The sequence below is a fragment of the Acanthisitta chloris genome, unplaced genomic scaffold (genome assembly GCF_000695815.1).
Source record: "Acanthisitta chloris isolate BGI_N310 unplaced genomic scaffold, ASM69581v1 scaffold35063, whole genome shotgun sequence".
NCBI classification, from domain to species: Eukaryota; Metazoa; Chordata; class Aves; order Passeriformes; family Acanthisittidae; genus Acanthisitta; species Acanthisitta chloris.
Genome location: NW_008667140.1, coordinates 21,656 through 37,640, shown reverse-complemented (window position 1 = coordinate 37,640; position 15,985 = coordinate 21,656). Strand labels below are relative to the sequence as shown.

Here is a 15,985-nt window from a genome sequence, read left to right as displayed (position 1 = left end):
AAGAAAATAGCCCAGGAATTTGGTGATGGGGAAATTCCAAAATTTGATGGAGCAGGTTACGACAAAGACCTGATCGAAGCTCTTGAAAGAGACATTGTATCAAGGAATCCAAGTATTCATTGGTATGATGATTTTCTCAATTCAAGTGGTTTTTTGCTAGTGTGGAAAAGAAGAGAAATTATCCTTCTTCTAACTCTTTCAATAGGGAGACAACATAATCTTCTACAGACAGGCAAAACAAGGTCTTTTGCTTTTAACAGTTTATTAATTTGATTACAATTAAACTTTTGTTGCTAATTGATATTATGTGCAGTACATCCATTATGGGTACTGCTGAAATGAACATATACTCCAGAGAACTTTAAAGATACTGCTTTGGTGTTCGCATTGTCCAAAACAATTTTTAATTAAGCAGCTCTGGGTAGCTTGAGTTGAAAATAATTTTTTCCCTGTCTTCCAAAAGAGGATTCACTTTTAGGTCACAGGATTACAGAAGTGCTCTCATGAGGCATTTACTTGCATGCTAAAAGAGCTGGTACTAAGTGAAAAGCTTTTCTATTTTTCTTGTATAAAGGTAGAAGAAATATCATTGTACGGGAATTTTATACAAGTTTCTTTACCTTCCACAGGGATGACATAGCAGATTTGGAAGAAGCCAAGAAATTATTAAGAGAAGCTGTTGTTCTTCCAATGTGGATGCCTGATTTTTTCAAAGGGATCAGAAGACCTTGGAAGGTGGGAATTTATAGCTGTAGCTCTGTGTGTCTGTGGCTCTAATGTGTGGATGCCTGTAGGAGAAGGCTAAAAAGGTAAATGGGAAAGAACAGAAATCTGTTCATGAAATCTTCTCATGACGAGTCATATAAAATGCACTGAAAGAAACACTTGTAAGTGTATGCAGCCCTTACAGTAAATAAGATTTTGTTTGTATTTACTCAGTTATATCTTGTTGATGTTATAATACTATCTATATGTCAGCCTATACATGTAAGCATATAGGGGATATTGACTGAAGCAGAAATGCTTAATAGTCAGCTCTGCATAGGATTATGGTGACCATTTGTCATCACTTCCCAGAAGAAAGCAGTCCTTGGACTGTTTTGTTTCGAATGTGCCAACTGTCTCTTGCTCAGACTGCAAGCTGCTGGCTGGAGGGAGGGGGCTAATCTGAATGATGATTTAGCTTTGCAGTTACATTTGCAGCTGGGCATAGTTGCTGCTGGATGGAGAGAAATTCAGAGTAGGAGAATGAGTCACTAGTGGGGCAACTGGAAGGATATAGGACTGAGCGGGCCTAGGCTGACAGACCAGAGGTGAGCCCAATCTGGGCCTTGCTTAGAGCTAAAAAGAAAAAGGAGGGAGGAGATTGCTGAGTGCTTCTGTTAACAGCAAACAAAATTATCTTGCTTCTGATGTGGGATGGATTGACACTTGTTTAGGAAACAACTTGTCAAACACAAGGCCTTTTTGGTTACTGAGAAAAATTACTGGGGAAAAGGAGTGTTGCAAATTGTCATTCTGAGTCTGGGCCTTGCTTAGAGCTAAAAAGAAAAAGGAGGGAGGAGATTGCTGAGTGCTTCTGTTAACAGCAAACAAAATTATCTTGCTTCTGATGTGGGATGGATTGACACTTGTTTAGGAAACAACTTGTCAAACACAAGGCCTTTTTGGTTACTGAGAAAAATTACTGGGGAAAAGGAGTGTTGCAAATTGTCATTCTGAGTCTGCAAGGCAGTGTGTAGGGATTTGCTTTGTAAGTGAGTAGTTTCTGTGGTGTAGTACGCTTATTCAGCAGTGTATGTTGGATCTTGCTTTACTAACGCTTGTACTGTGTTCTGCTGATTGGCCCTTGTGCTTCCCTGGCTTATACTTAGGACAGACCCAGCAGGAGCTGGAAGATTGCTGCTTCAGGGCTGTTCATGGAGGTTTTAGTGAGTTGCAGGGAGGGAACCCAAACCTAGAGTCAGCCCAAACCTAGCTCCAGGCTATAGGGCCTTTGGAGTTTAGAGTGCTTGTGGTCAGTACCAGTGGCCTTGAGGTTAACCTTAAGGTTAACTGAGCTATCATCATGGACAGAGCCTAGAAATTGTGGGTTACACAAGTAGGGTGAGACTGTGTCTTTTGAACAGCTTAATATCTCTCTTTTCCTCTTGACTTAGAGGAAGTTGATCAATACCTCATTATAGACTATGGGAGCCCCATCTGTCCAGTCTTCAAAATCTTGTAAGGGAGTGAAGAGCTGCTATGCATTTTTTTTTCTCCTGTTAACATGCCTAGAGGATGTAGTTGCCATCTGTCTTTAAGGCAGGTATCTCAACAGGCTGCATGAAATGTGAAAAGTGCCACTGGCACTCTCCAAGTGTTGTGGCAGTGGATAAAGGAGCAACAGCCTGGTCTTTTAAAGAGTTACAGTCTCCATCTCTTTGCGTGAGGTTATCTTTTCCTACTGAGCAGTGTCACCTCTGAAAACCAGGTGGTTGTAGACATGGAAAAAAAATTCGAAGATTATTTCCTCTCTTCTGTCTGAAATGCAAATTGATTTCTGACGAGTCCATGAAGAGTCTTCATTGTTAGCCTTTTCCCTGGTGACTTGTGAAGCTGTAACTCATGAATTTATTTTTCACACAGAACAGCATGTATTTTCCCTACTGTTGACCTCTGACTGTGCTACAAGGATGAGAAGTATTGAAGGGAAGGCTGTTTCTTGCAGTAATCAGTGTAGCAGCAGGCATTCCTTGAGCCTAGGAATTCAGGACAATAATTCACAGAAAAAGGCAGCCAAAGCTGGTTTTGGATGCTCAGACTCTCCTGAGAACAATTCCCAAGACAGCCCTCACAGTTTGTGCCTGTATTCAGAGGATGGTGCCTTGTCTGAAGGAGCCAGCTGTCTTCCCTGATTCAACACAGGTGCTGTGTAGTTGCAGCCATGGGTTTCTGAGTATCCACGGGTTTGCTCTTTCTTTCTCTCTGAACTGTTTTGTGCCAAGAAAGCCTGGTTGCTCGCTGTGCTTCCCACTGCTCTGCTAGTGATTGTTACAACAACAAGAAGTAACCCTGCAGTGATTTCATCAAAACACTTACTCCCTGCGGTGCATTTCAGCTTCTTATTGGAATACTTTGGATTAACAGAGCCTTAGAGGAAGAATAAAGAAGTCTTTGTGTTTGTCAAGGATTTTAAATAGTGAGTAAGTGGCAGCCTCCTAGTTTGCAGCGAGAAAGAGCAACTTGATCCTATGCGTTTCTGTTTGCAACCATGCACATCTTGTTTTGCTGAGAATTTGAGTTCTTTTCTTCTTTTTTTTTTTTTTTTTTTTAAACTGATATTTCTATTGTCTTTATCCCCAGAGAGCTTGGTTTTCCCCTGACTTTACACCTGGTGTGGCTGCTTTGCACCTGTGTTATGCGCATGTATAATGCCACCAGTATCACATGCAAGGTAACGCTCACTGTAATTCTTACACAGGAGGTGCAAAGCGACAGGCTTCAATTTCGGCAGTGAGCAGCATGTGTAACTGAAGCCAGAATTTGACCTTCCTTAATAATGGAGGGTTCAATCAATATCCAAAAAATGTCATTAGTCACCTGTATCACCAGGTCCTGCAGTAAACACAGTTTGTCAAGCATACAGGTCGAGTGTGATGAAAACAAATGAAGCTTGTTTTAAAATATTAAATAAACACATTTGAAACTCAGAGAGAACAGTAAGTCATCTCTGACCTGCATATCACAGGCTGGGTAATTTTTGCCCGGTCACTCCAGGGTTGTATTTGCAATATTATTATAGTATCAGTGTAACTGTGCAGCAACTCAAATCTGAATGTCTGAATGTTCATGGGGAGAAAAAGAGTTCATTTACTTTTTATGCTTGCTGCTCCGGAGCTTAGGAAACCTTGGGCAGCCTGAGGAGTGACATTGGACTGTTAGCTGTGTAGATGGTGTGTGAACATTTCTAACTTAATTTACCGATGAATGTATGTTGAGCTTGCATTAGCTAAGTGTTAAATGGCAATAAAGGTATTAAGAGTTAATGGAAAATGGAGTACAGAGAGGCTATTGCTTTTGAATAGTACATTTTTGAATAATTGTGTCCCCGGTTGATTTGTTTTTATAGATCTCTTCCATGTCATTCTGTGTGCTTTTTGAAGTAAATTTTTGTGAGGAACAGATGAAATCTAATTTTCTATATGGCTTGCATTTAACAGATATTTTATTGCTGTGGCATTTAATGTAAGTTATTAATTGCAAAGCACATTATGATGTGCAATACTAACTCTAACTAATTTGATTACCCTTGCAATACAGTACAATTTTAGAAAACTCTTGTTATGTAATAAGATCTTGCAGTTGTGAGGGGAAAAATCCCACCCCAAGCTGCTTGAGCACTGCATTTTCACTGATGTACTTAAAAACACAGTGCCCTATTCTAGTGCTATACAGACTTGGAACAGTGTACTGTCCTTCTCCAGCACTGCTGCTGAATGGTTTGGAAAGACTACCCATAAAGATGACTGTATTTAGAAATATTATCAAGAGTGATTAACCTGTCTCAGTTACAGTCTTAACATGGGTTCTGAGGGCACTGTGTGTCTAGCCAAAAACCTGCTTGTATATTGATGGGTAAATGTGGTGAGCTGCAGAGGTGTATGCTCCTTTCTTTTTCAGAGACCATAGATGGAAAGACAGTCTGATGATGTGGGTACCAACTTGGGACTTGACAATTGCAGTTCAATTTTCTAGTTTAAAGCTTTCTGAATAATCTCTGAAGTTCATGTTAGGCTTTTGTGGAACTGAGCAGTAGTCCACATGAGCCAAAGTTGCTTCTCTGTAAAACAGGAAGAGCACTGCAGTCCAGTGTGATGAGGATAGTGTTTCATCCAGGAATTGCTGAGATGCAATAGTATGGCCATAGGGGTATTGAGATAGGGAGATTAAGCAAGATGACAAACTGTTGTATTCAATGAACGCTCTCATGCATACTTAAATGTAAAAATCAACCAGATTCATACATACACATTGTCATGATTTTGGGGGAAAATGTTCTTCTACAGAAGAATGCTCTACTGAGGAAACACAGCTTACTGCAGAAGTATTTTTGTTTCTGTGAACCTTTCTTCCTGATGGGGCCTCTGTTGAAAAAAAGAATTTACTGTCTTCATCTACCTGTGCAGCCCCTCGTGAGCTGGGAAAGGCCTAAGTTCAAGTCCAGGCTCTGTCTGATTCAGAGCAAGGCATTCCTTGAGCCTGGGAATTCAGGACATTGCGCAAGAGATGTAAATCTCTTGTCCATGTCCTAGCTGTTAGGTGCAGCAACAGTTACTGACTTTTGCGGTTCTGACTTCAGTAGAGCAGTAAGAAGTCACAGAACAGTTCCACACTGCTCTTGAAAGCAGAGGTCTTGTCTTTTGTTTTCCAGTGATGAAAATTATGTTATTAAACAATTTAAATCCAGATCTTGGCTCATATTGAGATGTAGTGTAGAGTACCAATGACAAAGTTTCTTTATTTGTCATTCATTACATCTGCTCTCATCCTTCAGGGTGTGCTGATGGTTGGTCCTCCTGGCACTGGCAAAACAATGCTAGCAAAAGCTGTTGCTACAGAATGTGGAACGACATTCTTCAATGTGTCTTCCTCTACACTGACATCTAAATATAGAGGCGAGTCTGAGAAGCTGGTCCGCCTCTTGTTTGAAATGGTATGTCCTCGATGATGTGATCTGGGGATCACCAAGGTGAGAAAGGGCATCACTCTTGGTTTCCTGCCCTGCCAGTAGCATGTTGGCAGCATGGAGTTCATTGAACTGACACTCCCTCAACCAGTTATAAAAAACATAATCTCTGTCTTTCCATATATGGTATGTTGTTGAGGATTAAGAAGGAAATGGTTCGTCATCTGGGTTCACAACAGCATTTTCCTGACATTTTTATGGAGCTGTGACCTTGACAGAAATTCAGTTCTTACTCGGTTATGGTATAACAGTTCCATAAGAAGTAGTTTTGAAATTGGAAGGGATTTGGAACAGTTATTCTAGAAGCAATACATGTTTTAGTTCCATTTCTGTTATGAGTGATGGTCACAAGCCTCTTGGTGAAGCTATAGGTGCAGTCCCTCATGCAGGGTATGTGAAGGACATGCCTGTGTGGACTTATACTGAAGAGTCATTCACCTCTTTGGGATCCTCACTGCGCTTCAGTAATACTCTCAGTTAAAACCTCTTTCTATTGAGATCAGCTGAGCTCCCTTCTGTCCCTTATGCTTACCCCTCATCAGCAGAAAACCTGAACAAGAAAACTGCCTGGATTGTGATTGTATTCCTTTTCCCCTTTGTGAAACCATTCTGCTGAGGAAAGCCAACCAACACTGAAAGACCCCAGGAGTACAATTTAAAGTGTATAAACTTCAGCATATGACAGACAGTTTGTAAATCAAGATCTGGAATTCTTTTCTTGTGACAGGCAGGGAAGATACGTATGTAGTATGTCTAGTGGGACTGGGTTGTGGTCTGATGAGGGCCTGTGCTTGCTGCTGCAGCCTTAATAGCGATGTTTTCATTTGAATACAGGCACGGTTTTACGCTCCAACAACAATCTTCATCGATGAGATAGATTCCATCTGCAGCCGCAGAGGCACATCTGACGAGCACGAGGCCAGTCGCAGAGTCAAGTCAGAGCTGCTTGTGCAGATGGATGGTAACGAGTGCTTAGATCCGGGTTTGGGGCTAGGCTGCTGTTTCTTTACAGGTGGGAATGTAAGAACTTGAGCCATCTGGAAAACTTGGCTTTATGGATAGGGGAAAAATAAGTCAGAACTTGAGACTAGTGTATATTTGGGATGTTCAAAGGCAGGTGAGTGAAAAGGGTGTTCTGCTTTGTTTTTTTCTAAAATGGTTATTTTTTTAATGGTGAGTTGAAAACTCATGTTAAAGAGAGACAGATGCTAGAAGCATATAATGGCGATTTGTGCAGTTTAATGCATGTATTTAATTTGTATTCAACTTAAACAAATTTCTCCCCTTTGCTAGAGTCTCCAGGTCTGGAACCCCATTGTGAGACCTGATTTTGCTGTGTTCTATGGTGGCAGCTAATATTACCCTTTTAAGTCAGATTTAGTACCTGTTTTCCGCAGGTGCACACAATGAGGATGATCATCTGAGCAGTGTTGTACGGTATAGAGGTTTGACAGCCACTTTTGTATTGCAGCTATTGTGTAACTGCTATTTATATTGTTCTCAAATTTGCAGGTTCATTGTGGTAAACTCAGGGTAGGAAACTTTTCACCCCAAAGTGTTAATTTATTTGCCCCTAAGTGTTAATTTATTTGCAGTCCTCATTTGGTAAGCTGAGGAGTGATTCCTATTTCTTCTAATAGCCAGATTTGACAGAGGTAACACTGTCAGTGGGACTAGTAGGGCTACAGTCACATGTGGCTGTGTCATTAGCACTGCCAAAGAAAGCCCTCCCCTGACTCAGCAAAAGAATGAACTGTCCCTCTCTCTGTGATAATGATGATCTTGTGACACTTAAGCTATGAGAAGTTTGGAAAGGAGCACTAAGGACTATGCAGGGCTGTTGCTTAGCTTTGTCCAGACTTTTGCAATGTTTGTCCATGCAGTGTTTCTCAGCAAGCATCTCGATGAATAAGCTGTGGACTGAAATTGCTCTGAACTGTTATGCTTGCAGGGGTAGGTGGTGCTCTGGAAAATGATGACCCTTCCAAGATGGTTATGGTATTATCTGCTACAAATTTTCCCTGGGATATCGATGAAGCTCTCCGACGGAGGCTGGAGAAGAGGATTTATATACCTTTGCCCACAGGTATGTTTGCTACGACCATTTTCCTTTCAAATGATCTTTGGAAGATGAGTTTAGGATTACTGCAGGACAGTTAGTTTTGTGAGAAATCTTGATGGTTTTGTGATGAGCAGTGAAATTCAGGGGTTAATCATTTGTCTGGGTCACTTTCTTTTCAAAGAGAGTGAGAGAAAGAAAAAAAATACTACTTGCTTGGGGGCATAAAAACAAAAGAGCTGCAGCATTTCACTGCAAGCCCATTGATGGGTTCTTACATTTTGAAAGAGAGTTACTTTTAATGAGCCTGGAATTATTTTAAATGTTTAGCAGTCAGTCCATGAGTGATCATCAAAGGCAGCCTTTGGACATGTTCACAAGTATTGCAAATGCACTCCATGCCCTTGCAGACAAATGCAAAGAAGTGGATCCATGAATTTTCACTTAGAGGCTTAGTTCATTGTAAATCACTGCTTGCTCGCCTTTATTACTGTGCTTTGAGTCACTCAGAATGCAGCAGGCTGATTGCTTCCCTGCCCTCAGACGGCTCAGCTTGTATTGTCTTTCCTAGCTGTCATTCACCTGTCCTATTAATTTTGAGATTCCTATCACTTGAAGTTTGCGTAGCTTCCTTTCTTCTTGGTACAGTGGATGCCTCATCTCCCTGCATGAGCACTCAAGATAACAAGATGCATGCTGGTGGTGACGGCAGTTGCGAGTGAGTTTAGCAGGTCTAAGGACACCTAATAGTTCTACAGCTTGTCTTTGCAGCTTACAGGCAGTAACAGCTCCTAACAGGATGCCTGTCTTTATGACCAATTAGTTTAAAATCCGATCAGCTCTTCCTCTTGTTTCTAATTAAACCAGATTGGTTTTTGACACAGTGTATTACACCCTGGACAACATAGAAGGTGGGATTCGGTTTTATTTCCAATCTTACGTTCTGTTGCATCTATTCTGTAAATAACAACGTTGTGCTGTTCTGGGCAAGTCTGAATGATGCATTTATAACTGCTGTGATGTGGTCAGACATTTTAATTGAAAAAGTCATATAATATGCCATATATACATCTGTATATTGTGGAATTTGATGCAAGCATATATTCTGTATTGTTTCATTTTCAAAATACTGCAAAAACTTGCTTAGCCCCATAGCAGTGATTAAGAGAATGTTCTCTGATGCAGGACACACTCTGCAGGTATGCTGTATGCACGTTTTGCTCTGCAAATAATAAATCCCCATTTTATAGCTAGTGCCAGTTGTGTGTGATGGAGAAGTCTATGCTCTTGACAGTTCTGCAGAGCACGCAAAAACAGCAGCTTTAGGCAAGCTTTCTATTTTTTTTTGTATTTCCCCTCCCTCCAAGATAAAATAAATAATAATAATTAGGGACATCAATAAATAAAACATAATGTGTTTTATTAGACATATCCTTAAGACTTTTAGCCTTTGCTACTGCGGCTGCTTCTGTTGTGGTTGTCCTTTTCTCTAGGTCATAAAAATTGGTCACTGGGGGAATAAAGATGCTGAGCTGGCATATTTTTCTGTACAGTAAAAGCCAGGAAACCATTTGTCCTGTTCTTTACCACCCTTGTGCAGAGTAACACTGAGGCCTAAGCTGTCAAATGTGAATTCCCTCTTACAAGCTTAACCTGCTTAACATATGTACCCAAATGCACATGTGCACATGTCCTCTGCCAGAAGAATGGTTAACTGGCTGCATAACTGCTCGTTTACACAGCTGGTTATCACTGTGTGCACACTGCATCTGGGTATGAAAGTGGGATATCAGGACATTTGTATTGTAAATATATTAATATATGTTTGCTGTATTAATATATCTGTTTTCTATTGGGTTTCAGCAGCTTTCTTGGGTCCCAACTGCGCAAACTGCTTAAACATATGCTTAAAGTTCAGCCTATTGTTAAGTGGGTTTTGCTGTCTGAAGCTCTGTTAGTAGAATCCTCATTTGTGGTTCTAATGAAACTGTGTGAGTAAAATGCAATCAGATTCTTGAACAGCAAGTGAATCCAAAGGGATGTGAGAAGAAGCAGACACTTGTAGGATTGTGCTTTTATGCCCTTGGGTAGTATGTGACCAAATACTTTATCACCTGAGACATAACAGACATTTTTAATGACATATGACTTTGCAAATGTCTCTAAACCATGCTGGTTTAATATGCTGCATTTAACCGTATACTTTATCTGATTGCACTCTTTGCTGTGATTTGTTAGCTCCGTTTTCTTACATTGAACTCTTTTGTTTGTACTTTTCACTGAAAAATCTAAGTTGTGTTTGTATCTTTTTTTAAATATAACTCTTGCAAGTCTTCAAACAAGTATTTTTATGTTCTAGCAAAAGGCAGAGCAGAACTACTTAGGATTAATCTTCGTGAAGTAGAACTGGATCCAGACATCAGCCTTGAAGAAATTGCTGAGAAGATTGAAGGCTATTCTGGTGCTGACATCACTAATGTTTGCAGGTATCTCATTCCCCTTAATTTGCAAATAAAACTGCATCAAAAATCATAATTTTCAGTACCCACTACAGCTAAAGCCATGCTAAGTGTCTGTGTTTGAGGCCCAAATCTATTTACTGGAATCATGTATGACTGTCATGTGGAGAGGTCTAAAGACTATGGAGTTGTTCTGTGAGATGTGGTTTTCTTGGATCTGAAGAGAAAAAAATTCTCTGAGCAAATTTCATGTTACTGTTGGCTGCATTTACTGTAGTTGCATTTGTTAATGTAGTGCAAAACAGGCTTGGATATTTTTTTTTAAAAATTCCATTAGCTTAAGAGCTGGAGTTTTGTGATGCAAAAAAATTCCTTCCACAGAATCATAGAAGCAGTCAGGTTGGGAAAAATCTCCCAAGATCATCAAATCCAACCCTATCATGGTTACTAGACCATGGCACTAAGTGCCACATCTAGTCCCATCTTGAAAACCTTCAGGGATGGTGAATCCACCACCTCCCAGGGCAGCCCATTCCAATGTCTGATTACTCTCTCCATAAAAAAATCTCTTCCTACTATCCAACCTAAACCTCCCCTGGCAGAGCTTGAGTCTGTGCCCTCTTGTCCTACTGCTAGTTGCCTGGGAGAAGAGACCAACCCCCACCTGACTACAACCTCCTTTCAGGGAGTTGTAGAGGGTGTAGAGGCTCTTTGGGGCTTCTTATGTGCTGTTTGGACAGCCCCCAGTGCAGCACGGTCTTGGTGTCTGCCTGAATCTTCTAGGTGCAAGGGTGATAGAGATAGTTTCTAGCATTATTATTTAATTAATTTCCATCCTGGTCCCACAGTTTGTTTCATTTTTGACAAACAAGTCTTTTCTGGGGGAGGACAGATATTTGAGTAAACTTACTGAAAGGAAGTCTATAGTCTATGTCCTTTAAGAGCTGTGTCAAGAGAAACTGCTCCTATAATACTGTGGCTTGGGATTCCCCCCCCACCCCCTGCTTTTCTGGAAATGTGAAATCATTCCAGGGTTCTGAAAACTTGGTGTGTGTCACGTAGTATAGTGAAATTACCTGTTCTGTCTAAGGCCTGTGTTAGTCCTTGCTGGGAAAAAACCTGGGGAAAGAGAAAATGTAATTTCAGACTTCCTGTGGGCCATGGTGTGAGAAAATGAGCAGTGGGCTGTGCTGGCAGTATCCAAGCTGGGGAGGGAGTTGTAGACAAGGTGGAGCTTGAAAAGCCACAAGCAGCAATGGCCTCAGCAACGCCTCCTGCTCTGCTCTTTACAGAGTCAGGTGCTATGGGAAAAGAGGCAACTGAGCTGGGCTGCACCCCAAGCACTTGCTGACTGTCCTTTGGGGCTACACTGGGAAGAAAGTTGAAACCTAAGAGGAATGGGGTGTAAAAATCCAGACTACTTGAAAAAAATAAAGTCTTTAAGTGCAGTTCATCTCTCACCCTGCCCTTTCCTGCACTGAAGTGGTAAAATTTCATATCTATGAATCATTGTAAAAGATTTTCAATTTTTTGTAGTTTTAATTATCTCTTCACATTTACCATATGCTTAAATGGGTTTTGGTGCCAATGCATTCTTTATGTTGAATTAATGTAGTGATCCGGGAACATGGAGGCTAAGAAAGATGTGAACTGCATCTTCTGTGGTAAATAAATGCTCTTTTAAGCATTCCTACCAGTGGTTTCTAGCAAGAGAACACAATCAAAATTCATAGGCTTACAGCACATGCTGCTACCGATTAGCTCCCATACGTTGTCCTGTATTTCCAGGGATGCATCTTTAATGGCAATGAGACGACGTATTAATGGCCTAACTCCAGAAGAGATTCGTGCACTTTCTAAAGAGGAGCTTCAGATGCCTGTTACCAAGGGGGACTTTGAGCTGGCTCTGAAGAAAATCTCCAAATCTGTTTCTGCTGCAGACCTGGAGAAGTATGAAAAATGGATGGCGGAGTTTGGATCTGCTTAAGCTCAGTGACAGTTCTCCTTTGCTGGAGTTTTATGGCTTTTGTTATTCTCACATGCAAAACGAGTTAGAAATCTTTCTAATGGCTTAATAAAAGGTCTGCCTTTGCCCTCATCCCACCCCCTTCTGGTGACAAGATCTTTTAAACTTTATTTGCCTTTAAAGGGAATGAACAGAATAATGAGCTGATACTGTAAAAGATATTTTATCTCTGAAATAGTAAAATAAGACTATCAGGAAGGGGAATATGCTACTTGTGAGGGTAATCTTTTTATTTTTCAAATGAAGAGCAGTGTTACTTAACTTCCTCATTGTCATCTTTCATGTCTGGAATAAATAAATCAGCTGGGGGATGTGACTCCCGAGGAAGAGACAAGGGCTTACTGTACACCCTGCTCTTAAGTGCTACATTTCTGTTGAGCTGCTTCTGCCTTCCTTGAATGTGGCATCCAAGTTACTATTGTCTCTCTCTGTGCTTGGATAGTCAGAGCAAAGCCTGTGGATTAATTGGCATTACATAGAGGAAATGAGAATCAGTTTTCCATCAAGACATGGGCTTGGCTCTCCTCTCACGTACATCCATTTGGAATGGATGTCACTTCAGACTGGATTGGTGTTACCTGTGTGGACTTCTGATGGAAATGAGAGTACAAGAAAAAGGCATTGATTGCTCTCAGTCTGGTTTATGCTTCATCTCTGAACTTAGTTTGACCCGTAGACACTTTGAAGTTTGACTAGTAGGCACTGACCTTGCACTTTTATGCTTATATATCATCCTATACGTTGTCTGTGCTATTTAGATGTGGTTATTGTTATTATTTAAGTACTAAGAGTTAAATGCAGTAAAGACACTAATATCAAGGCTGTCTTTAAAATGCAAGACTGTCCTTAAAACACGTGGCTGTGAACTTCCACTTCTTCTGATATGAACTGAATATATGAACTGTTTCCTAGCTTTACTAGGCAATGGGACTTACACTTGTTTGTGTTGTAGAACTGTTCATGCTTAATTTTTTAAATGAAAATTTCTTAAAAATATATAAATATTACTGATTTATTAATGTTGGAAAATAATCTGAATGTTCTGATGTAATTTATGTTCTGAACTGTGTCTTCCCTCATACAAGTGCTGGGATGAGAAGGGTTGAGTTATAAACTCTAGCAAGAGAAATCCTGCCTAGAGTATAAATGTCACGCTAACTATATGAAATTTTCACAGGCTCGGGCTGCGAGTCTGACATATGAAGGTTTCCTGTGGTAGGAACGTGAAGGAGCAGTCAAATGATGAAATTTACAGAGGAATATGCAAGCAAATTTTTTGTGATTTTGTGAGCAAGGCCTGAAGTGTCTTGGTGGATGTGAATTGCTGTGCAGTTTGGTAGGTATTCTGCCCTTTGGCTCTCTGATGAGACTCCTAGTGGCATAGGTAGATGTGACAGACTAGAGTAAGAAGGAGATGACACCTCCTCTCGAATGGGAATATATCCTTATTTGATCCTTTTTACTAGTTCTTTGAAGTTCCCAATAATGTCAGTAATTCAGCACACTGGTTTGGTTTTTTTTTTGGCCATGACATACGAAACACTAAGGCAAAAACCTTAAATCACATACTTACCTATTTTGCTCAGGAAAGTGGTGGAATCACCATCCCTGGGAGTGTTCAAAAAACATGTAGATGTGACACTTGGGGATGTGGTTTAGTGGTGAACACTGGGTTAACAGTCGGACTCTTATGATCTTAGAGGTCTTTTCCAACTTTAGCAATCCCTCCCAGGAAATAACTGGACCTTTACAGAGAGAAAGCTTTGAAAACATTGCTATGGTCTGTCATTTCTTCCTTATTGGAGCTGTAGGCTGCAGCAGTTATTCTTTGTTCACTTATTTGTTTAACTGCAGTAGAAATTAGTAAAGCTATGCAAATCTTTCATGACCAATGCCAGATTAGCACTACTATGCTAGAGAGGCCACTGCTGCCCAAGGAGCTTAGTCTACACAAGCAAGATGTAGAAGGAAATAGATATGAATGCCAGTAACCAATCCTATTCAGCTGCTGGAATTCAGCAGGTGCTGCTTAGGGTCTAAGTACCACTTTCCTTGGTTTCACATTGCAAGCAGCAGTGCCCTTCCTACTGTTGAAAGCACAGCACTTGGAGAAAATGTTGATCCTGAGCTCTTTGATGAACCTTCTGCCTTAAGGCATTAAACTTGCCTGTTGGCTGTTAAACCAAATTCACTGTACTGAGCATCCGATTTAGTAGGAATTATTTAGGTGCTACAGTCTTTTTCTCTAAAGGTCACAATTCCTACCCCAGATACATTTTTACTGTACAGGTCAACTCATCCTTTACAGCTGCAGAACATAGAAAAGTGAAGTTTTCAGGCAGTAGAAGTTTATGATGGTTGTGCCCCAGCATTACACCTGGGACTTGGGCCCTGCTAGATCACACTCCCTGGGAGACTGAGACCAATCCCTTCCCTGCTGAGACCTTTCAGGAAAGGGATTTGGCCCCGTGTGCTCGCCCTTACATCTTTACCAAGTCATGCTGGTGCATTCACCTAGGTGGGCTCAGAGACTGGGTTATTAACTTGAGGGGAGCCAGCACTGAGGTGCAGCAAGGAGCAACCCAAGAAGGAAAGGCAGGCCAACAGTGGCAGCAGGTCAAGGCTCAAAGGATGAGCTTACAGCTTAATGTCAGTGGTGGAAACCCTAGTGTGAGGGTGTTGGATTCCTTGGAGAGCAATGTACGAGCATATCATACCCTGCAGTGACAGTGTGTTCAGTCTGCGTCTGTACATGTATGGAGGTCATGCACACACATGTGGAGGTGTACATACACACACACCATGTGTGGTGCTTCTGTGGTTGTACCTAAGTCGCATCAAAAACATGTTTTAAAGCTGTGTTTACATGTGTTTCTAAACATCTGTGAAGGCCCTCTTGGGTGGCATTGTAAATTTTTGTACAATACCCAGTCTGGTTGTATGAAGTAATAAATGTACGTGTAGAGTCTGTCTCGCTTGAGTGGGGCTGCGAGTGCTTTGGTGGTAGCTGTTTCCAAAGGCTGCCATACAATGCAGATCTCTTCAGTATGTCATGGTGCTGTTGGAGTCACCAAAGTCCTGGTTGAATTGCAGTTAAAGCAGAGTCTGTTTTTTTTTGATAACGCTGTCAGCACTGCTTTCTCTTTAACTGACCTTTTGTTGCCACAAGCTATAAAATGGAGAATGCTCCAATGCTCAGCACATGGACGGAGGGTGGGGGAGAGGAGAGCAGAGGCATCAGCAGATGTTCAGTGTTAGCACCTGATTCAGACCACACAGATTCAGACAGGCTTTTCTATTACTTGCCTCTAGGCTGGAAGTATAATCAGGCTCCAGAGAAGCTGTATCATCAGCTGCTTGCTAGCAGGAGACTTTTAAGAGCAAAACTTCTGTTAGGAAGGAGCTTTCAAACTTGGAAAGAAGAGACCCCCACATCTCCTGGGACTGAGTTGATTATTTGAATTTTCTCAGTAACTTTTTTTTGAAATAATGTGTAGTTTTCAGTGTTTCATAATGCCTCAAACATGAAAGAGTGAGCAAGGGAAATTGCTGATCAGGGGATTTCAGGAGAGGTCAAATCTTTGCATAGAAAGTTCAGCTCACCTCAGTTTAAAAGAGACTGAAATAGCAAAGGTGCACTGACTTGTTCTGATCATGGGAAAGATGAAAGAGCTTGTGTGTTGTAAAGACGTCCTCCATCAAGAGAGCAAAGA

At 41.0% G+C, this 15,985-nt stretch overlaps 1 protein-coding gene across 1 annotated transcript; it reads left to right on the top strand.

Moving 5' to 3' along the window:
* Positions 1-3: 3 nt before the first annotated feature.
* On the top strand, positions 4-12,429 carry KATNAL1 (katanin p60 subunit A-like 1; the record flags this gene model as incomplete). Its single annotated transcript, XM_009072398.1, has 7 exons — positions 4-122; positions 630-735; positions 5,537-5,695; positions 6,563-6,689; positions 7,680-7,814; positions 10,147-10,273; positions 12,035-12,429. Coding segments are annotated over 7 exons (972 nt in total), but the record flags the coding sequence as incomplete, so codon positions are not given.
* Positions 12,430-15,985: the final 3,556 nt, after the last annotated feature.